The sequence below is a fragment of the Lynx canadensis genome, chromosome F2 (assembly GCF_007474595.2).
Source record: "Lynx canadensis isolate LIC74 chromosome F2, mLynCan4.pri.v2, whole genome shotgun sequence".
Taxonomy (NCBI): domain Eukaryota; kingdom Metazoa; phylum Chordata; class Mammalia; order Carnivora; family Felidae; genus Lynx; species Lynx canadensis.
In genome coordinates, this window is record NC_044320.2 from 45,264,273 (window position 1) to 45,288,324 (window position 24,052).

The window sequence follows — 24,052 nt, forward strand, 5'->3', positions numbered from 1 at the left end:
TCAAGTTCCCTTATTCTCTTTCCCACTGTATCTAATCTATTTTTAAACTGGTATCCTGATGTTTTAATTTCAGTTATTATATGTACTTCACTCATACCAATTGTTTTGGTTCTTTCTCAAAATTTCTTGGTCTTTTTTGTATACTCTTGCCCAATTTCTCACATTTTTAACCCCACCATAAACTTATATAAATATATTAATATATTTATTCCCTGATATTTTCAGTGTATACAGTTTTGGACTATGAGTTGAAACGTTTTTATAATATTGCTACATATTATTTGCAAGATTAATCTTTGAAACTTATTGGACAAGATTAAAAGAAGATTAAAAGAGGATTTTTGATTTTATTTTTGTCTAGTTCCTAGGGGTGCCTTATTTTGGAATAATTTTAAATTAAATTCTTAGCTTGAGGCTACTCCCACTACACCCCACTACACAGGAAGTTTAAATGTGGCTTGAAAATTCACGAGGGCTGACTTGTAGTTATAATTCTCAGCTACCCTTTGTTTATTCAGTGCAGAGGATAATTAGAGGTAATTTTCCTTGTTGTAAAGAGTGAAACTCTTTGGGTTCCAAGTTTATGCAGTTAGTCTCTTATTGGAATTCTTAACATGCAGATGGGTTTCTTCTTGGACAGCCTCCTTGGGAGCGTGGCTAGGCTTTCTCTCTTTCTCATGTTGTTCTTTAAATCTCAAAAAGTCAAGTAAAAGGTCACTGGGTTAAAGCCAGCTTCCCAGAACTGCTTATTTCTTTGAGGTCCGTCTTTCACTTAGATATTGGTCTATCAGGAACCTTTACTTTCTTTCCAGGTAATTGACACATTTATGAATTAAAAAAGTATATTGTGTCCATCATTTTTATTTTGTATAAATAAGAGGATTTTTCAAGGAACTATTACTCCAGTACTGCCATAACAGATGTCGCTAATTACTTTCTACAAATTACTTTATGTAAGCCTCACAAACTTATCAAAAATTAAGTAAGGTCTTAAGGTCATAAGTTTTGACTTTTTTGTTCATGAATAATAATTGGTCTATGAGAAAAAAAATTAACAAAAACCAACTTTACTTTAAAAACCTGTTGACTCTTATCATGCAAACCTACATATATAGACTAAAGTTGCTTAAAAGTTAGGACACGTTTTCTGTAGACACAGCAATATTAAAACTTTAAAAAGATAAATAACTTTCACTTTTAATGTGACAATTTTGTCACTATAAATCAGAAAATACAGATAAACAATGTAAGACGTTAAAATGCTTATTCTAGGACTTCCAGGGAATATGGCAGAGTAGAAGGACCCTAAACTCACCTCGTCCCACAGATAAAACTAAATAACACTCACATCAGTGCAAATAACCAAGAAAACAATCCAAATGCTGGCAGAACAAACTCCTGAACTAAATGTAGAGAAGAAGCCACGATGAAGAGGGTAGGGAGTATACAGTGGGGAGCTATTCTGGCCACCTGAGGGAGGGAGCAATGAGCACAGAGAGGGGCAAGAAACAGACTATCACACTGGGGAGCCTGCACAGGGAAGAAGAATTCCCACAGCATCTGGCTTTGGAAATCAGTGGGGTCGAGTTCTGTGAGTTCTTAGAACAAGCAATACTTAGAATCTAGAACTTTAAAAATCAGGAGGCTCAGCTCTGGGAGAGCCCAGAGGGCCACAGAAAGTGGAGTCCCCACCCTTAAAGAGATAGCACAACAAACAGCTCTTCTACACAGAACCAGCAGCTTGAAAAATGCTTGGGGTACACAGGAGGGAGAGTTAGTTACTAACCTCAGAGTTTGCTGAGGGACTTCTACAGGAATAAAAAGCTGGCAGGCACCATTTCCTTCCCCTGCCCCCGAGCATGGTGCTGGCATTCATTCACTACCTAACTTGCTTACCCTATACTCCACCCTTGCCAGCTAGAGCTATCTCGGTACTCTTACTGTGGGTCCCCTCCCCCAGAAGATAGGCACAAACCTTGCCAACACCGTGTCTTCCCACCTGCCAAGGAGGATGTACACACCTCGTTAAAACTACACTTCATGCCCCCACTTTGTGGAGTGGCCTAGCTGGTCAGGTCTCTCCAGTAGCTGCATGTCCCAGGGGGAAAAGGACCAGCACATGCAGCTTGCAGTACTCCACACCTACACACGCACACCTTGTAGAGCACCCTGGCTGGCTGGGTCTTCACAGTGGCTGGTCCTGTCCTATGAAGAGGATCAGTGCCACCTTCTTAAAAGTGCCTGCCCTGCCCACTACTTTCAAGAGCAACAGACACAGCTAACTTTTCCTAACAGAGACAGACACAGATTGTTAGGCAAAATGCAGAGACAGAGGAATATGTTCCAAATGAAAGGAAAGACAAAATTGCAGCTAGAGGCTAAGGGCTAAAGTGAAAGTGAGATAAGTAATATGCCTAATAGAGAATTTAAAGTAATGGTCATAAACATACTCACTGGACTCGAGAAAAGAGTGAAGAACCTTAGTGAGACCCTAAACACAGAGATAAAAAAGAATCAATCAGAAATGAAGAATATACTAATTGAAGTTAAAAGTATATTTAATGGAATAGAGGAAGGCTAGGGGAAGCAGAGAAATGAATTAATGACCTGGAAGACAGAGTAATAAAAAGTAATAGAGCTAAGTGAGAGAAAAAATAATTATGCTAAATGACAATAGACTTAGGGAACTCAATGACTCCATCAAGCATAATATTATTCCCATCATAGGGATCCCAGAAGAAGATATAAAAGAGGGGAAAAATTTATTTGAAGAAATAATATCTGAAAACTTCCCTAATCTGAAGAAACAGATATTCAGATCCAGAAGGCACAGAGATCCTCCAACGAAATCACTACAAGGTCAACACCAAAACATAGTAATTAATATGGAAAAAAGTAGTGAGAAAGAAAAAAATTTAAAATTAGCAAGAGAAAAGAAGACAGTTACATACAAGGGAAACCCCATAAAGCTATCAGCAGATTTTTCAGCAGAAACATTGCAGATCACAAGGGAATGGTATGATAACATTCAAAGTGCTTATAATCTGCAACCAAAAATACTCTATCCAGCAAGGCTATTATTCAGAATAGAAGGAGAACTAAAGGAGTTCATGACCACTAAATCAGCCTTATAAGAAATATTAAAGGGTACTCTTTGAGTGAAAAGGAAAGACTATAACTGAGAATATGAAAAGTAGGAGACATGGAAGAAGTAAAAATAAGTATTTCTGTAAAATCAGTCAATAGATTCATAAAATCAAAGAATGTAAAAAAGGAAACCATTTACTTAAAACATAGAGGGGAAAAGAATAAATAATGTGTTCAAACTTAAGAAACCATCAACTTCATATAGACTGCTATATGCAGAAGATGTTATATACAAACCTAATGGGTAACCACAAATTAAAAAACCAGCAATAGATATGCAAAGAATAAAGAGAAAGGAATCCAAGTATATCATTAAGGAATCTCAACAAACCATGAAAGAAAGCAAGAGAAGAAAGGAACAGAGAAAAGCTTAAAAAAGCAACAAAACAATTTTAAAAATGGCAATAAATACTTATCAGTAACTACTTTGAGTGTAAATGGACTATAGGCTCTAATCAAAAGGCATTGGGTAACAAAGTGGATAAAAAAACATGACCCGTCTATATGCTGCCTACAAGAGACTTGTTTCAGACCTAATGACACCTGCAGGTTGAAAGTGAGGAGATGGAGGAACACTTATTATGTAAATGGATGTGAAAAGAAAGCCATGGTAGAAATATTTATATCAGATAAAATAAACGTTAAAAACAAAGATGGTAACTCTTGTTACCAAAGACAAAGAAGGGCACCAAGTAGTAATAAACAGGACAATCAAACAAAATGATATAACAATTGTACATATTTATGCACCCAACACGAAAGCACCCAAATATATAAAAGAGTTAATAAACATAGAGTAACTAATCAATAGTAACACAATAATAGTAATGAACTTTAACATCCCACTTACATCAATGGACAGAGCATCCTAACAGAAAATCAACAAGGAAAACAGTGGCTTTGAATGACACATTGGACCGGAGGGACTTAACAGATGCATTCAAAACATTCCATCCTAAAACAGCAAAATACACGTACTTTTCAAGTACACATGGAAAATTCTCCAGAATAGATCACCAAAACAAGTTACAATAAATTCAAAACTATCAAAGTCATACCATGCATCATTTATGACCACAGCCTATAAAATTAGAAATAAACCACAAGAAAAACTGTAAAGACTACAAATGCATGGAGGTTAATTACATGCAACTAAACAATTAGTGAGTCAATCAAGAAATCAAAAAAGACATAAAAAGTTACATGGAACGAGCAGTCCAAAATCTTTGGGAGGCAGCAAAAGCAGTTCTAAGAGGGAAGTTTATGACAATACAGGCCTATCTCAGGAACAAGAAAAATTTCAAATAAATAATCCAACCTTACACCTAAAGGAGCTAGAAAAAGAACAAACAAAACCTTGAATAAGCAGAAGGAATGAAATAATAAAAAACAGAGCAGAAATAAATGATATAGAAACTAGAAAAAAAAAACAACAACAAAAAAACAAAAACAAAAAAAAACAAAAAAACAATGGCACAGATCAATATAACCAGTAGTTAGGTCTTTAAAAGGATCAGCAAAATTGAAAAAAAATTTGTCCAGGGGCACCTGAGTGGCTCAGTCACTTAAGCATCCAACTTTGGCTCAGGTCATAATCTCATGGTTTGTGGGTTTGAGCCCCATGTCAGGCTCTGTGCTGACAACTCCGAGCCCGGAGCCTACTTTGGATTCTGTGTCTCCCCATCTCTCTGCCCCTCTCCGGCTCTTGCTCTATCTGTCTCTCTTAAAAATAAATAAACATTAAAAAATTTTTTTAAAGATAAACTTTAGCCAGACTCATAAAAAAAGACAGAGAGACCTCAAACAAATCACTAATGAAAAGGAAGAAATAAAAACCAACACCACAGAAATACAGACAATTGTGAGGGAATGTTATGAAAAATTACAAGCAAACATGGATAAATTCCTAGAAACACATAAGCTACCAAAATTGAGTCAGGAAGAAATAGAAAATTTGAACAGACCGATTACCAGCAATACAATTGATTCAGTAATCAACTTTCAATAAACAAAAGTCCTGGACCAGATGGCTGCCAGGTGAATTCTACCAAACATTTGAAAGAAGAGCTAATACCTATTCTTCTCAAACTGTTCCAAAAAGTGGAAGAGGAAGGAAATACTCCCAATTCATTCTGTGAGGCCAGCATTACCCTGATACCAAAACCAGATAAAGACACCACAAAAAAGAGAATTACAGGCCAATGTCTCTGATGAACAAAAGAACATATTTGCAAATGGCATATCAGATAAAACATTATTAGTATCCAAAACATATAAAGACTTTTTAAAACTCAATACCTAAAAACACAAATATTCCAATTAAAAACTGGGCAGAAGACATGAACAGTATTTCTCCAAAGAAGACATCTAGAAGGCCAACTGACACATGAGAAAATGCTCAACATAACTCATCATAAGGAAAATGCAAATCAAAACCACAAAGAGATATCGCCTCACACCTGTCAGAGTGATAAAATCAAAAACACAAGAAATAACAAGTGTTGGAGAGGATGTGGAGGAAAAGGAACCTTTGTGCACTGTTGCTGGGAATGTAAACTGTGGAAAACAGTAGTGAAGTTCTTTGAAAAGTTAAAAATAGAACTACCCTATAATCCAATAATTCCACTACTGGGTATTTACCCCCAAAATACAAAAGCACTAATTCAAAGGGATACATGTACCCTTATGTTTATTGCAGCATTACTCACAATAGCCAAAATATGGAAGCAGCCCAAGTGTCCATCAATAGATGAACGGGTATAGAAGATATGGTGTGTGTGTGTGTGTGTGTGTGTGTGTGTGTGTGTAAAATGGAATATTACTCCACCATAAAAAGAATGAAATCTTGCCATTTTCAACATCATGAATGGAGCTAGAGAGTATTATGCTAAGCAAATTAAGTCAGAGAAATACAAATACCACATGATTTCACTTATATGTGGAATTTAAGAAATAAAACAAATGAGTAAAGAAAAAAAGTGAGAGACAAACCAAGAAACAGACTCTTAACTACAGAAAACAAACCAGTAGGTAGCAGAGGGGAGTTGGGTGGAAGGATGGGTGAAATAGATGATGGGGATTAAAGACCATACTTATCATAATGAGCACTGAGTAATGTATAGAATTGTTGAATCACTATATTATACATCTGAAATTAACATCACACTGTTAACTATACCGGAATAAAAATGAAAAACTTAGAAAAAGTTATTATTCTAAAGCTGGATTGTTGTGGTACAAATCTATAAATTTACTAAAAGTTATTTAACCATACACTTATTGGTGAATTTTATGGTATGTAAATTATGCCTGAAGCTATTAAACCATCAATAATATATTGTTTCTTTTCTTTTAAAAAAAATTTTTTAATGTCTTATTTTTGAGAGCAAGAGAAATAGACAGAGTATGAGTGGAGGAGGGGCAGAGAGAGAGGGAGACACAGAAATCGAAGCAGGCTCCAGGCTCTGAGCTGTTAGCACAGAGCCCAACATGGGGCTCAAACTCATGAACCATGAGATCATGACCTCAGCCAAAGTCAGACATTTAACCAACTGAGCCACCCAAGCGCCCTTGTTTATCTTCTAAAAACAATTATATGTTTATTTTTAATCAGATATTTGTACTTAAAAATGCATGTATCTTTTCATGCCTATAAATACTCATTTGAAATATATATATTTAAAAAAATTTTAATGTTTATTTATTTTTGAAGGAGAGAGAGAGACAGAATGTGAGCAGGGGAGGGTCAGAGAGAGAAGGAGACACAGAATCTGAATCAGGCTCCAGTCTCAGCTGTCAGCACAGCCCAACGTGGGGCTTGAGCTCATAAATTGAGATCGTGACCTGAGCTGAAGTGGGACATTTAACCAACTGAGCCACCCAGGTACCCTATCCAATATAATTTTTAATGGCTAAATGGTATTTTCTATTATATTCATAATTTATTCATCCAATTCCATATTGTTGGACACTTGGGTTGTTTATAACAAAAACTAGAAATTATATGATGAACATGCTTTACACATATGCTTAATTATTTCCTTAAGCTAATTTCTAGGAGTGAAATTACCAAGTGTTTGTAGTTTTTTGTAAATTTTCCAACACGTACAGTCCCATTATTGTGTTTGAGAGTCTTCGTTTTCCTGTGTTTTTGAATAATGGGCATTACTATACTTTTTGACTGATAAACGTATATTTGAGTTTCAATTTAATTTATATTTGACCATTGATAAGCTTGGACATTCACAGAATATAAACTATAATGTGTGTGGGGGCGCCTGGGTGGCTCAGTCGGTTAAGCGTCCGACTTCAGCTCAGGTCACGATCTCGCAGTCCGTGAGTTCGAGCCCCGCGTCGGGCTCTGGGCTGATGGCTCAGAGCCTGGAGCCTGCTTCCGATTCTGTGTCTCCCTCTCTCTCTGCCCCTGCCCCGTTCATGCTCTGTCTCTCTCTGTCTCAAAAATAAATAAAACGTTAAAAAAATTAAAAAAAAAAAACTATAATGTGTGTGTATTATACACACATGGAGAGAGTAGGAAAACCCCTTTGCATGTGTAAGAAGATAATTCAATTTATTCCTTTTCTAAATAAATCTCATTAGTGATGTGTCTTGTACAGAGCAATTTCTAAGAAATTTTAAGAAACAGGCAACTGTGGCATATTAGAAATAGAATGGGCTTTGAAATAAGAGACTGCAGGGGCATCTGGGTGGTTCAGTCAGTTGAGCTTCTGGCTCTTGATCTCAGCTCAGGTCGTGGTCTCGTGGTTGGTGAGATCAAGCCCCTCGTCTGGCTCTGCACTGATGGCATGGAGCTTGCTGGGGATTCTCTCTGCCCCTCCCCTGCTCACGCTCTCTCTCACTCTCTCTCAAAAATAAATAAATAAACTTTATTTAAAAAAAATCACACAATCCAGTGTTTTAAGTTTATTTATTTTGAAAGGGGGGGGTGCCCAAGTAGGAGAGGGGCAGAGGGGAGGAGAAAGGGAGGGAGGGAGGGAGGGAGAGAGAGAGAGAGAGAGAGAGAGAGAGAAAGAGAGAGAGAGAATCCCAAGAAGGCTCCAGGCTGTCAGCTCAGCTGGACAAGAGGCTTGATCTAACCAACTGTGAGATCATGACCTGAGCTGAGACCAAGAGTCAGAAGCTCAGCCACACACAAAGCCGATGTGGGGCTTGATCTGATGAACCGTGAGATCATGGCCTGTGCTGAAATCAAGAGTAGGATGCTTAACCGACTGAGCCATCCAGGCACCCCTCTGGTTTTTTATTCTTGAAAGAATCAGTAGGAGAGTCACCTTAGCAAGGTGGCATAGTAAGAAGGCTTGAGCCCTCCTCCTTGCATAGACAAGGATTTAGCAACAACTCGCAGACAAATCCGAAAACTAATCAACGTCTCCTGCACCCTGGGCATACATAAAACCAGGTTCACTGAAGCCACAGGTGGGGACGCTTTCTTGCCAGAGTCCGTAGCCCTGGAACAGCACTACATGATCAGGATTAGCTTACAGCTTTTCTCAGTAGAGGGAAAAGGATTGGTCTGTGTATCTAGCGCTGCAACTTTGCAAGAGGACTCCCCAAAGGACCGGCTTCTGTCTTGCCAGTCTTGGCGCTCTGGCAGGCCTGGCACAGGCTAGCTACCTGGTGAAAACTGAAACAGATCCTTCATGGATCATCTGCCATGCTCGGCACGGACTGAGCGGATGAAAATCCCAGCTCTCAGCCTCCACCTGAAGAGGGAAAGAGTGTTCCATGCATCTAGCGCTCCAACTTCACAACAGTTATTCAAGTTGAAATGAAAGAACACGAAATAGCAACCGCAGAGCATTAGAGACTCACTAATAAAGGTAAATGTCGCATACAGGAGGCTGTATTACTGCAATAGTGGTAGGTAAGTCATTTTTAATTCTAGCATAAAAGTTAAAAGAGGCCTTCTCTTCCCCGCCCCCCCAGCAAGTGGCGGTGGTGGGGCGGAGGAACCTGACATGCACCAGCCCCACTCCTGTCCTGGTCAAAGCCGAAGCTGCAGCGGGCGCCCCAGGCGGGGGCCGCGGGCGCCCCGCGCGGCCCCGGTTACGAGGGCGGAGGCAGAGGGGACGCCGCTGGCACCCGGAGACTTTGTGCGGCTGTCCGTGCCCATCATCCAGCAGCTCTACCCCTGGGACTGCGGCCTGGCCTGCTCCAAGATGGTGCTGCGGTGCCTGGGCCAGCTGGGCGACAGTGAGTTCGAGAGCGCCCTGCAGGAGCCACGACTAACCAGGGGCATCTGGACTACTGACCTGGCCTACCTAATGCGCCACTGTGGCGTGAGGCACCGTCTCTGCACGCAGACCCTGGGCGTTGACAAGGGCTACAAGAACCAGTCCTTCTACAGGAAGCACTTTGACACAGAGGAGACCCGGGTGAACCAGGTGTTTGCACAAGCCAAGGCCTGCAAGGTGCCGGTGGAAAAATGCACAGTGAGCGTGCAGGATATCCAGGAGCACCTGGCACAGGGCCACGTGGCCATCGTGCTGGTGAACTCTGGGGTGTCGCACTGCCACCTCGGCTCCGGTCCTGTCGCCTACTGCTGCTTCGCCCCCAGCGGCCGCCGCTGCTTCTGCCGGACCCCTGACCACCAGGGCCGCTTCACTGTGCTGCCTGGCTGCAACCGGGCCACTGGCTGCATCTTCTACAACAACCCAGCCTGTGCTGACCAAATGTGCGGCACCAGCATCAGTAACTTCGAGGAAGCCAGAACCACTTATGGCACATAAGCCCGTGTGACAAAGCCCCAGGGAAGTCTTGGAGCCCAAGGCGTGGTGCCTGCTTTGTCCACCAGCATTGCGCGTGTCATCATGTCACTTACCCCGCACACCTGCTGGTTGCTGGAGGCCTCCGCAGAGCATCTGAGTAGAGCTTCCCCGGGGACCCCAGGCCTGACTCCAACCATGCCCAGGGGACCTCCACAGTCCCCTCTGTTGCCTGCAAACCAGACCCAGGTGGAGAAGCTTGAGATCGCCTCCCCACAGACCTGGGTGCCGAGCCCTGGAGAAGCCGCCTGTCAGGATGGCATCGGTGTGTTTGGAGACCGTGTAGCCAACCCCGGCTCCCAGGGCTGGGGACTCCTCCCAGGGGGACTCCCCCGTCCCCCAGAAGTGCTATAGACCTCCTCCCTGTGCCCTTTGGTGAATGCTGCCACTCCCTCCCGCCTCCCCGTGGGCCCAGGTTCCTGTGGCTGGTTGTCAGGCCTCTGGGCCCTCAGGAGGGCTGGGCCTCAGGCCAAAAGGACCCTGAACCTCACCCCGCACCCTCCAGGTACTATAGCATTGTAGGGTGGAGGGCCCTGAGGGGATGAGACAGGGCCCTGGCTCTTCCTGGCTGGCAGTGCTGAATGTACTCTGAGAATGCCTGACCCTGAGGGCCAAGAACAGCCACTTGAGTCCCAAAGTTCCCCCCCCCCCCAACCCATGAGGCCTCCTGACACTAGCCTAAGCCCTGACAGTGGGGCCCATTCTCTGGGTATAGGGAGCCCCAAGCCTCACGGTGCTGGAGGTGCTGGGGTGCTAGGGCCTGCACTCCTGAGGCAGTGGGGGGATAGCCTGTGGCCTCCCACCCACCCCAGTGTTCATGCCAGGACATTTTGCACAGAACACTGGGTCTCTTTTTTCTTGACAGAGAAGGGTAATACCCGCCCAGAATCACACAGCACTGCACGTAGCATGGACCATTTGTTTTTTGTTGTTGTGGTTGGTTTTTTTGAGATTTAAGCTTTCGCTTGTGGGGAGTGAGGGTCACTCTCAAGTAAGACAATAATAGTGAGATTCAGGGACTTCAGAACCACGGACACCTCTGTTCAGAGGGCAGATAAGCCTGCCCAAGTTGTCTTTCAAAAAGAAAGGGACTCACAGCTGGTGGGCTGAGTGCCAGGACCCCTCACCTTGTAGACAAAATCTGGCCATCAGTCTGGGGAGAGTATATCCAGGACAGTGGTGGGGCTGGGTCTTGAATGCAGGTCTGTACCTAAAAACTAAGGGAAATGGATCATTCCCAAAGGGGCTGAGGACACCCAACCCTCGTGAGCGGTCATTGGCAAGGGAGCAAGGCTGCCCCAACAGCCACACGGCAGCTTCCATCCCTCCGGACCGCAAACCATGCTCAGCATCTGCTCCCACCAGCCGGCTGGCGCCCCCCCACCATGGCTGCTCTGAGGGGCAGAGGTGGGCTCTGTTTATGAGGGCCGTCAGACCACCCAGCTGAATCGCTCCTTCGCACCAGATGCAGCCTTTGGCTGAGACGGAGGCGCTATTAGCTGGTTAGCTAACAGGTCAGCCAGCCTGGTTTCAGAGACTAGCATTGCCTTCAGACTGGTCTCGTCTCTTTTGCCTTGATGCTGGGTGGCCCAAGATCCCAGGGAACTCTGGTGTCATGCCCAGGAGCACCATGTGTGGCAGCTGAGGTTTGGGCGTCCTCAGGAAGGGTCTGGCTAAAATTGTGGTAAGAATGGATGCATCGAGGAAGGCAATGAGGAAGCGAAGCTTTGGACGACTGGTGGGGCCGTCATGGAGAGCGGCCTCCAAGGAGAGTGGTCACAGCACCTCAGTCCATCGTGCAACATTTAGAAACACTCAGTCCCTGGGCAGGCCACAAGTTAGAGGTCACCCATTTGGCAGATTAACAAGAAAGCTACCTGTGTCTGAGATGGTGCCATCTGCCGGGGGAGGGTCATGGGGGTAGGATGCAAACCACACTACGTTGTGTTCTTGCACATGGCATGAAAATAAGGCTGGAGAGAGCCCAGACTTCAGCAACTTCTGCCCATAGCATGTGGCACCCATGACCCCTGTCCACATGCTAGGGGCCCAGCGAAGCCACACTGGACGGTTGGTTTTGTTCACTGCAGCCACACAGGGACAAAAGGGATTTTTTGCATTGCAGAGATTTTATATATATACATATACATATACATATACATATACATATACATATTCATATTCATATACATATATATATTGTTTATAATGAACCACTCTCAATAAACATTATTCTCACTGCAAAATGAAAAAAAAAGTTAAAAGAGAAAGTATTACAATAGAACTGTAACTAAAATACATTAAAAGACACACAGTATGAATGCACATAAATTGTGACAGTAACAACATGTGGGTGGGAGGAGAAGCTAAAGTGTAGAGTTTTTGTATGTGATTAAACTTATCTTTTTAAAACAGACTGCTATAATTATAAGACGTTTTATGTAAGCCCTAAGATATCCATAAAAATAATACCTATAAATGTTACACAAAGAAAAAGAGAAAGCAAAGCCTATTAATACCAAAAAAAAGTCAAAAAAAATATAAGGGAAGACAGCAAGAGGACAAGACAGACAAAGGTACAAGGCTAACAGAAAACAACAAAACGGCAATAGTAAATCTTTCCCTATCAATGATTGCTTTACATATAAATGGATTAAATTCCCTAATAAACACGCATAATATGCCTGAATGGCTTAAAACAAAACAAAACAAAACAAAATGCACAAATTGCTCTATAGGAAACTCATTTCAGTTTTAAGGACACACATAGGCTGAAAGTGAGAAGATGGAAAAATATATTACAGGGAAATGGTAACCTAAAGAGAGGAGTGGGTACACTTACACCACACAAAGTAAACTTCAATTCAAAAATTCTCTCAAGAGACAAAGGATATTATACAATGATAAAACAGTCAATCCACCAGAAAGAAATAACAGTTATAAATTGTATATGCATTCAACATCAGATCACCTAAATATATAATGTAAACACTGACAGAACTGAAAGGAGAAATAGACAAAAACATAATAATAGGACACTTCAATAACCCACTTTCTAAATGGACAGAACACTCACACAGTAAGGAACCAGAAGATCTGAACCACACTATAGATCAAATGGACATACAGACATATATCAGAACATTCCATCCAACATCAGGAGAATGCACAGTCTCCTCAAACACATAAATATTCTCCAGGGAAAATCATATGCTGGACCATAAAAGAAGTAATAATTTTAAAAAGATTGAAATCATATCAAGTACCTTTTCCAACCACAATGGTGGAAATCATTAACAGGAGAAAAACTGGAAAACTCACAAATATGTGCAACTTAACACATTCCTGAATAACCAGTGGGTCAAAGTAGAAATTAAAAAAAAAAAAAGTGAGACTAATGAAAATAGAAACACAATATACCAAAACTTATGGAATGTGAAAAAAAAAGCAGTTCTAAGAGGAAAATATGTTGTTCTAAACATCTACATAGAAGATAGATATCAAATAAACAACCTAACTTTATACTTCAAAGAGCTAGAAAAAGAACAAGCTATGATTAAATTTAGCAGAAGAAAGAAAATAAAGATTAGAGCAGAGATAAGTGAAATAGAGGATAGCAAAATAATAGAAAATTAACAAAACTCAGAAATGGTTTTCTGAAAAGAAACAAAAGTGATGAACACTTAGCTAGATGAGAGAAAGAGAGAGAGAGAGAGAGAGAGGGAGAGGGAGAGAGAGAGAGAGAAGACTCAAATAAATAAAACCAGAAATAAAGAAGAGACATAATGGATGTCACAGAAATATAAAAGATCATAAGAGACTAGTATGAATATATGCCAGCAAATTGGATAACCTAGAAAAAATGGATAAATTTCTAGAAACATACAACCTACTATGAATAATCATGATGAAATAGACACTCTCAACAGGTCTATAACTAGTATGGAGATTGAATCAGTAATCAAACACCTCTCAACAAAGACAGACACAGGTCCGGATGGCTTTGCTGGTGAATTCTACCAAATATTTAAAGAAGAATTAACATGAATACTTCTTAAACTCTTCCAGAAAACTCATGGCTAGTGAACACTCCCAATTTTATAAATTCAGCTTTAATGCTAAAGCCAGACAAGGATACTACAAGAAAAACTACACACCAATAGCCCTAAAGAATGTAATGCCAAACTCATCACCAAAATACTGGCAAACCAAATCCAACAGCACATTAAGAGGATCATACACCATGACTGAGTGGGATTTATCCCTGGAATGCGAGAGTGGCTCAACAGGAAAATCAATTAATATACCACATTACAGAATAAAAGATAAAAATCACATGATAATCTCAAAAGATTTGAGAAAAAGTTTGAATAGATTCAATATCCTTTCATGATAAAAATGCTCAACAAACTAGAAATACAAGTACTCCACAACATAATAAAGACCATACATGAAAAACCCACAGCTAAAATCACACTTAATGGTGAAAAACTAAAAGCTTTTCCTTTAAGAGCAGGGACGAGGCAAGAATACCCACTCTTGCCACTTCCATTCAACATAGTACTGGAAGTCCTAGCCAGAGCAATTAAGCAAGAAAAAGAAAGAAAAATATCCAAATCAGAAAGAAAGAAAGAAAGAAAGAAAGAAAGAAAGAAAGAGAGAGAGAGAGAGAGAGAGAGAGAGAGAGAGAGAGAGGGAGGGAGGGAGGGAGGGAGGGAGGGAGGGAGGGAGGGAGGGAGGGAGGAAGAAAGAAAGAAAGAAAGACAGACAGACTCCCCCTGTTTGAAGACCATATGATCATGTACATAGAAAGCCCTAAAACTTCCATAAAAATACTGTTAGAACTAATTCTTTAGTTCTAACACAAACTCCCTAAGATGGTAAAATATGAAAACAGCACACAAAAATCAATTGCATTTCTATACACTATTAGAAAAGGAAGTTAGGAAAATAATCCCATTTAAAATATTATCAAAGAGAATAAAATATTTAGGAATAATCTTTTTTTTTTAATTTTTGAATTACATCCAAGTTAGTTAGCATATAGTGCAATAATGTTTTCAGAAGTAGATTCCAGTGACTCATTCCCTATGTATAACACCCAGTTCACATCCCAAAAAGTGCTCCTTAATGCCCCTTACCCAGGTAGCCCCTCCCCCCACCCACAGCCCCTCCAGCAACCCCCTCCAGCTTGTTCTCTGTAATTAAGAGTCTCTTATGGTTTGCCCCCCTCCCTGTTTTTATATTCTTTTTGCTTCCTTTCCCTTATGTTCATCTGTTTTATACCTTAAATTCCTCATATGAGTGAAGTCATATGATATTTAACCAAGAAGGTTAAAGATTTGTACACTAAAAAGTATAAAATACTGATTAAAGAAATTTTAAAGCAGATACAAATAAATGGAAAGATATCTCCTGTTCATGGGTTAGAAGAACTAACATGAAAATGTCTATTCTACCCAAAATGATCTACATATTTAATGTAATCTCTATCAAAATCCCAAGAATATTTTTTATAAAAATGAACAATCCTATAATTCACATAGAACCACAGGAGACCCTGAACAGCCAAAGCAATGCTGAAGTGCAACAAAAGTGGAGGCACCATACCTCATAATTTCAAAATATCTTTAAGAATTACAGTAATCAAAACGGGGCGCCTGGATGGCGCAGTCGGTTAAGCGTCCGACTTCAGCCAGGTCACGATCTCGCGCTCCGTGAGTTCGAGCCCCGCGTCAGGCTCTGGGCTGATGGCTCGGAGCCTGGAGCCTGTTTCCGATTCTGTGTCTCCCTCTCTCTCTGCCCCTCCCCCGTTCATGCTCTGTCTCTCTGTCCCAAAAATAAATAAAAAACGTTGAAAAAAATTAAAAAAAAAAAAAGAATTACAGTAATCAAAACAGGATGCTACTAGCATAAGACAAGCATTCATAAAGTGGAATAGAATAGAGAGCCCAGATGTGAATCCATGCATATCTGATCAACTGATCTTTGACAAGGAGGACAAGAATACACAATAGGGAATGAAGTATTTCTTCAACAAATAGTGGTGGGAAAACTGGATATTCACAATCAAAAAGAATGAATTTGGACCTTGAACACTCCCATGTTCACTGCAGCACTATTCACAATAGCCAAGATAAGGCAATGACCTAAATATCCATAGACAGATGACTACATAAAGAAAATGTGGTATATACAGACAATGGAATACAGCCTTAAATTTAAAAAAGAGGAACTTCTGTAATATGTGACAACATGAATGAACCTTGAAGATAATATGGTAAGTACAAGAAGCAGGTCATGGAAAAATAAAGACCGCATAATTCCATTTGTATGAGGTATCTAAAATAGTCATATTCAAAGAATCAAAGAGTAGAACAGGGATTTCCAGGGGCTGGTAGGGAAGGTGAAATGGAGAGTCACTAACCAACAGGCTCTAAGTCTGTTAAGCAAGACGAATAACTCTAGAGATCTGCTGTATAATGTTAGAAATTATAGTCAATAATAATGTATGGTATATTTAAAAGTTTTAGAGGACTGATCTCATGTTAAGTGTTCTTACCACAGTAAAATACATCAATAAATAAGTAAAAATAATAAAGTTTGAGAACCCTGAGAAAAACAGAAACTTTTCCAAACCTCTGTTTTCAAATGACTCTTACCACATGAGTGTCTTTTTTTTTTTTTTTTTAAACAAAAGTTATCTTCAAACTCACTGACCAATCTTTGGAAAAAAAGGACAAAATGTGTATATGAGTACCTCTTATTTACTGAATATCCCTTTGTGAAGGTGCATTAAAGAAGGAAATAAAATAAAACCACCTGCTTTTGCAGTAGTATAGATTAAAAAGCATTCATTCAACAAACACGTAACATTAACACACACAAAACATAAAGAGTGCAAACAATGTTTTAGCCAAACACTAAATACACATAGAGCTTATTAAATAGGGAGCATTCTCAACATTAGTTAAGTGTGTATAACTATTAAAAAGTCTCATTTTGAATGAGAGAGATATTTAACAACAATAACAGGGTATATATAGTCTGATATGTGGAAAACAAAATTCAGTATCAAAAATCACTAAATTTCATGAGCAATCAGCTAATCTACCAAAGACTATGCATTATAGAGCTGGAAGGGACCACTGAGTCTAAATTCCTCATTTTCAAAATGAGGTTCAAACATATTAAGGATAATTTGCTTGAAATCACACACCTCTTCTAGACTAGACTAGAATACAGGTGTCCTTTTCCTTCTGCCCCTATCAAAAAGTGTTTAAGCCACAGAAAGCCTCTTGATCATTCCTGACTCATTGTTAAGCATCTCTGGAGAGAAACAGCAAGTTCCAGTCTCATGAGGCTATGAAGGGCAGAGGCTCTTGATTATAAAATCGCGCCCTTAAGAGCACTGTTGGAAGGAAAGCTTTTCAGAACAGAAAATAAGCAATTACAAAGGAGGAAATACATCATCTAAATGGCAGCTGAACTTCTCTTTAAGCGGACAGTAGCAAAAAGACAGCATAATTTCTTGAGCAGAGACACTTAAATCACATCAGCATCAGGTTTTTCTCAGCAACATTTACAGCCTTCAGGTAAGGATTTATGGAAGCCTATACTGGAATTAGTATCTCTAGGCTGACAGTGATTTTATTTATAATTTCCTATTCCTCTTTCTTTTTTTTTTTTTTTTAATTTTTTTTTTCAACGTTTATTTATTTTTGGGACAGAGAGAGACAGAGCATGAACAGGGGAGGGGCAGAGAGAGAGGGAGACACAGAATCGGAAACAGGCTCCAGGCTCCGAGCCATCAGCCCGGAGCCTGACGCGGGGCTCGAACTCACGGACCGCGAGATCGTGACCTGGCTGAAGTCGGACGCTTAACCGACTGCGCCACCCAGGCGCCCCTCCTATTCCTCTTTCATATTTGATAGGTTTTTTGTGTTCTGTACGGAATCACTCAAAAACTTTAATACTGAAATGTAAAATTAAGATTCCAGAAGAAACATGTATGTTATACTCACTATCCGTCAATCTACTTGTCACCCCTGAGATAAAAACATTCAGATAAGCATAATGATTAAAGTACATTTATGTTATTAAAATGTATCAAGGAAATGACGGAACAAAATTAATTCACTTATTATGTAAACAATAAAAAGCAAACTTCAAGTAGGCACTTTGAGCTTCAGGCTTCGGGTAGTATAAAAAATGAAAAGACTAAGACCGTGATAAAACTCTGATAGGAATCTTGATTATTTCTTAACAAAAGGATTCATTTTAATCAGAAGCTTAGATTTTGTTCCTTTGCCATGGCAACAGATGTAGAATCATGTACCTGGAAGGTTACAATGATAATCTTCATTATGCTCACAAAAGGCTCTGTGTTAACAGTTTAGTGATTGGACCGGAAGGAACTAGTTTGAGTATTTCTACTCAGTTCTACGTAATATTTTTTTTGATGCTCATGGAGGATGTGATTCTATGGACAGTCTTGGCCATTAACTCACAGTATGACTTTAAGTCCACTAACTCCCCTGTGTTTTTTTCCACAAATCTATGGGAACATTGGTCCAGTTTTCATCCCAGAACAGGTTAGGTCTGTATTCACTGGTTTATCTAGTGCTGAATGCAAAGAAAAGAATGACTTTTTTACTTTTTTTTATCAACAGGGGAAGAAATTCTCTCATCATGCTCTACCCTTCTTGTCATATGACCTCAAAAAATGCCAACATGGGGACATGCAGAACACACAGAGTCATGGCCATTCTGCTCCAGGCATCCTGATATTTGACATGATCCATGAATGTTCCCGCTCCAATATATAAGGATTGAAGTCAGCTGCCTCCCTGTTGAGCAACTGTTTTCTTATTGAAATGAAGAAAGTGAGTCTGTAATATGAAACATGGAAACTCTAATTAAACTCTCAGAGAAAAGCAGAAGGAAGCTTTTATTTCTTCCGATGAGGGATGGTGCCCTCACAGCACCTCATTAAATACTAATGTGGTGCTCAGAGATTGTGGGTCCTGTCCTTTGACTCTCATCAGGCCTTCAACCACCTTTTGCTAAGTTATTAGATAACAAAGGCTTTAGGTGTTTTCCTTCCCAGAGACATCTGCTTTTAAAAACTTGTAAACACTGGACTCTTATGGACTGAAAAGCCTTCAAGACTTAAGAGAAATGGGTATTTGAAGGTGGATGTTTCAAGAATTCCTGAATCCTTGCCCGTGCTCTGAGATCACATTCTTGTGGTAGGTGGAGGTTCCCTGAGAACAGAACCCGTTCCACCTGCTGCTCCTTAGGGTTCCTCTGCAATCCTCCTGCCACTTTCTCTACAGGCTACTCCCAGCCACTGATTGAGCACAGGGAAAGTTCAAGAACTGGGCCATTTCTGCCTGATGTGGGGCTCCCTACTGGCCTGGTCAGGACTTTCTTGGTGGCTCTTCCTGCCCCACTTTCATGTTTCTGTCCAGGTGTCAGACCGGCACCACAGTCTGAAGGTTCTTCCCACAACTCCTGCTTCCTCTTCCCTTTTCCCTTCACAGAGAATCTCTTGAATTCCTAATTCCATCTTGGCATCTGCTGAGAATTAAATCAGACTCAGTACTCCATGAATATTTGTTGTGCCAGATGAAGGAATCTCAAGATGAACCAAATGAACTCTTAAGGGAGGTGAAGAGAGTGGTGAAAACTTAGATCGAGCACCTGTAATTTGCCAGATGCTCAACTGGGAGAGTCTTGGTGCAGTTGGGCTAAAAGAGAAGTTGAGTTAAAGTTTTCTCAATGATTGATATGTATTAAATGCTCACTAAATAGTAGCTATTCCTATTAATAAGAGTTAACTGGACTGTGTAGCAAGGTCATGTGGGTAGGAGATACTGAGGTCATGGAAGATGGCAAAGAACCAAGCACAAGAAGAGGTCAGAAGTATGAAAACAGCATGGTCCAAGCAGTACTCTGGGCTCAGCCACTTGGCACAGCGGAGAATGCCCTGGGAGCTCTGCTTCTATTCAAGGTTGGGGCCTTCTAGGAAATGTTTGGCTCTAGGTGGCCCCCAGTACTGAATTTGTTCATTTTTCAGGGCTCTGTGGTTTTATAGGTTTCTAAATGGTTAATATCATCTCTTGATTTCAGCGAAGTCGGGGGGGGGGGGGATATCAGTAATTAATCCATTAGTGGTACTACTCCAGGTCTAAAGACAAGGCTGTATTTTCAATTTGGATTTGGGGCCCCAAGTGGAAATGGGTGGAAGAAGGGGTGAGAGCACACTCTTGGGGTAAGACCCTGACTCCTTCCTATCTGAACTTATTCTCAAAGAGAACTCCCAGGCTTGGCAGTTAGCTTTTCCATCTGCTTAAAGTGCAACTCCATAGTTAAGTGTGTGATGGTGGGCTTTTCTCAACTGTAGTTCGATTAAAGAGACTTTCCAGATGTCAGATATCATGTTGAGGCCACACTCTTCACCTCCTAAGAGAGCATCGTCCATGACTAGGAAAATTCTACAGAATACTACACAGGATACAGAGCCTACAAAAAAACAAGCATCACATCCTGTAGCAACAGTAAATACAAAAAGGAATATTTTTTAAACCAACTGATTGTTCTCAAAGCTATCTAAATCATCTGTCAGCAGTAACTTTCAGAAGGCAGCTCCAGATTCCTTAGTAAATTAAGCCTACAAGTGAAAGCAATCCTAATTCATTACATGCCAGTACACTTGTCACAAACATAATTAGTTTAGTCTCATAAGAGCATCATTTTTGAGAGGTGAATAAATCCATCCATACTTTCCCCAAACTCCTAGGGGTCAACTTTCACTTGTCCATGCCTGATGTATGCTGCTGAGTTTTGAAGTGCTATGAACTTCTCAAAGAATTGGTAGTTGTTTTATTAACATAAGATAGTACTGCATTTCAGCATTGCTAAAGCATACAATCTGATGGTCCGAAAATAATTAGAAGATCTGTTTACCATACCATATATTATGGCATATCCATCTTAATTCAATCTGCCATTGAAACTCTTAGGGTTAGATGTGTTTAAAAATTCAGACTTTTTCAGAATCTAGAAAGCGATACCTGAGATATACACGCACACATGTAAAATACATTCATCACATATATAATACCCCCCAGCAGAGTCTGGGGTAATATGCTGTAATGACTATATTGATACCTTTACAGCATACTCCTGAGTATTAAAATAGGTTTTATAATCAAATGGATTTTAGGGGCGCCTGGGTGGCGCAGTCGGTTGAGCGTCCGACTTCAGCCAGGTCACGATCTCACGGTCCGTGAGTTCGAGCCCCGCGTCAGGCTGATGGCTCAGAGCCTGGAGCCTGTTTCCGATTCTGTGTCTCCCTCTCTCTCTGCCCCTCCCCCATTCATGCTCTGTCTCTCTCTGTCCCAAAAATAAATAAACGTTGAAAAAAAAAATATAATCAAATGGATTTTGATGCTAAGCTGACCAAACAACAAGAAAACCAAAGCATTCCGTTTTCAGAACTTTCTGGATTTCAGAATTGCACAGACGTGGATCTGCAGTGAATTTGCATCCTAGCTCCTCCTCAAACAATCCCCACAAGAACTGTGGGGACAGAAGATAAAGAGCTGCCAGGGATTCAGCTTGAAACTGAAATAGGGGACTTTTATTGCTATTTGCTCATTCTTTAAGACTCATTTGCAAACTGTCTCTTAGGCTGCATAAAATACAGAGTAGCTACCTAACACTTTGGGTACAAGGAGTAATGTGGAGGAACTGTTCTCTTACCATGACCAGCTCATTGAGCTTTATTTGTGCCTCTGATTTGCATGATGAAAGTGGAGAATAAGAAAGAAAGAAAACAGCCCCTTCCAGCCACTACCCTCTTTCCTGTGGCCACAGAACCATTCCTCATCATAGTCCCCTCCTCATAGAGGCTGAAGATCTGATTATTTTACGTTAAACCCTGTGGGGTAGCGAAGGGGTTCACATCATTTCCTACGGTTTCTCTGTCAAATCGACAATTGCTTTGTCTGCCAGCTGAAAAAGAGCCTGTAACAACAATGCTCAAGACAGTAGAGTAGCCATTAACAAAAATGTTTTATCACATCACTTCATTGGTGGGCAGGGCTAATTTTTGTTCCATATTATGTTTCTTTTGGCACGTGACATCTGGCAACACCCTGAACCTGGCAGGTGCTTCTTGTGTGTTTATTAAATTGGACTGAGAAAGCATGTTACCCTCTCCAAACCACACTTTTTGTTTGCTTATTGCTTTTCAAAAGAAGACTGTTTCCTCAGTGTTGAGGCAACTCTGAATCTCTTCAGGATTCAGAGGCATTGGATTCTGCTCCTGGAGCTATTTATAACTGTGGGTAGGCAGGTTCCACATCCCTCCTTTGTGCTTCCAAGGGGGCTGTAGGAGTATATGTTCTGTCGCTGCAGATGATCTGTTTTGATCATATTAATGAGGAGATGGCTGACTAGGAGCTGTGTTTCCTTTTCAGTTGTTCCCCTATATTGTTATGAATTAATTTCTGTTGGATTTTGCTAATTTTGCTACTGACAGACACTTGCACCTCCATACAATCGTGTCTCTGCCCATAAGCCACGGTTTGGTCTGTCACTCAAAGATAGGGATGTACCTCTACGTACTCGCCAGACAGGATCCCCTAGAAACAAATCCATCCGTTTCAACTCTTCATTTGGTTTTTGTAAGTCAGCTGGAATGCGGATCCTTACAATGAAGGAAAGTTTAATGAAGCACGCTATCCGTTAAAAAAAAATTCAGAACGCTAAACTTGTATTTAATTTCTTTGGAGGATCAACATTCCAAACGTTTATTTAGATTAGTCTTTGTAGAAAGACTAACCTAAACAAAATCTTATTTAGATTAGACCTTGTAGAAACAAAATGTTTTGATTGTTGTTCTAAGAAATAACCCGTATCTGTATAAAGCTCCAAACCACACGCACAGCAATTCTGTCCAATAACAAAGGCTGAAACTTGGGAAAGGTCCCAGAAGTAAACTGATAACTAGTCTCTCTTGACTCCCTATTATGAGCCACATGTAGTGACAGACACCCTGTATATGTGGTCTCATTTAGTGCTCTCGATGTCCTTGGGAGGGAGGTACAGTTATTCACATCTGGCAAATGAAGAAATGACAGGGCAGAGGTTAACTTGGGCATATGCTAGCAAGTAGCAGAACTTGGATTCAAATCAAATTTTACCTGATTCTAAAATTGTTCTTTCTGGAGACATCTCCAAAGACAACCCGATTTACACAGTTTGGGGGAAGATAGTTTTCCATATGTTATTGTAGAGGGGTGACCAATGCAGAACTCAAAGGCAGAACTGACAAGGAAATAAAATTAGGTTTCCTTATTTTCTAGCATTATGTATTTCCTTACGTACCGTGGGAATCAGGCTCTCATTATAATAATCACTAAAAATATTTATGTGGGGGAAAAAGTGTTTGGATCCATTAAAAACATAACATTATCAATCCAATTTATATATATGATATGATATTTATGCCATGTCTTTTTCCTCCTTGCTCTTTACATTATTGGCATGAAAATGAGGCTTCTGTTTCTAAGAAACTCTAAAAATATTACTCACCTGCACCATGTTCTGCCACATTATAATCTTGGTTACAGCTCTAAAAATGTCAGAACAGAAGATCGTGAACTGAAGATGTGTCATAGACAAACACATTTTAAAGGCAAGCTCAACATAATGGACTAAGGAATAAAAACCCAACTTTGAGAAAACTTGATGCTGGCCTACAATTTAAAAAAATAGCATTATTTATAAAATACAAAATTGTGTGAGAACTAGGATTAAAACTGCTAATTCCTTTCCTTTTTCCAGTCTTCCCCAGTTGGCCACAAGACACATCTGGCCCCTTGCCGAGGACCCTGACTTCTCTGGCACCAGTGAAATCCAGGCAGGCTGGGTGGGGTGGATAGTTATCTTTCCAAGAGTTGGTCAATTCAAAAAGAGTATGCCGCTGCCCCCTAGGCACGCAATCATTCCAAATTTTATGAACAGGTTTTTGGTGGAAATTCTGCACACCTGTTCCCTCCTCGCCTTCTCCCTAGTTCCTTAGAATGGGCAGTTACTTTGGCTAACTT

At 40.5% G+C, this 24,052-nt stretch overlaps 2 protein-coding genes across 3 annotated transcripts in view; one reads left to right on the forward strand and one right to left on the reverse strand.

Annotated features, from left to right (window-relative positions):
* NECAB1 (N-terminal EF-hand calcium binding protein 1) overlaps window positions 1-24,052 on the reverse strand; it is a 180,072-nt gene that overhangs the window by 62,835 nt on the left and 93,185 nt on the right. The window lies entirely within an intron of this gene.
* On the forward strand, window positions 9,126-9,896 carry LOC115506496 (protein GUCD1-like). Its single transcript, XM_032591965.1, has one exon. It carries the CDS (start codon window positions 9,126-9,128, stop codon window positions 9,894-9,896), a length of 771 nt encoding a protein of 256 aa, XP_032447856.1.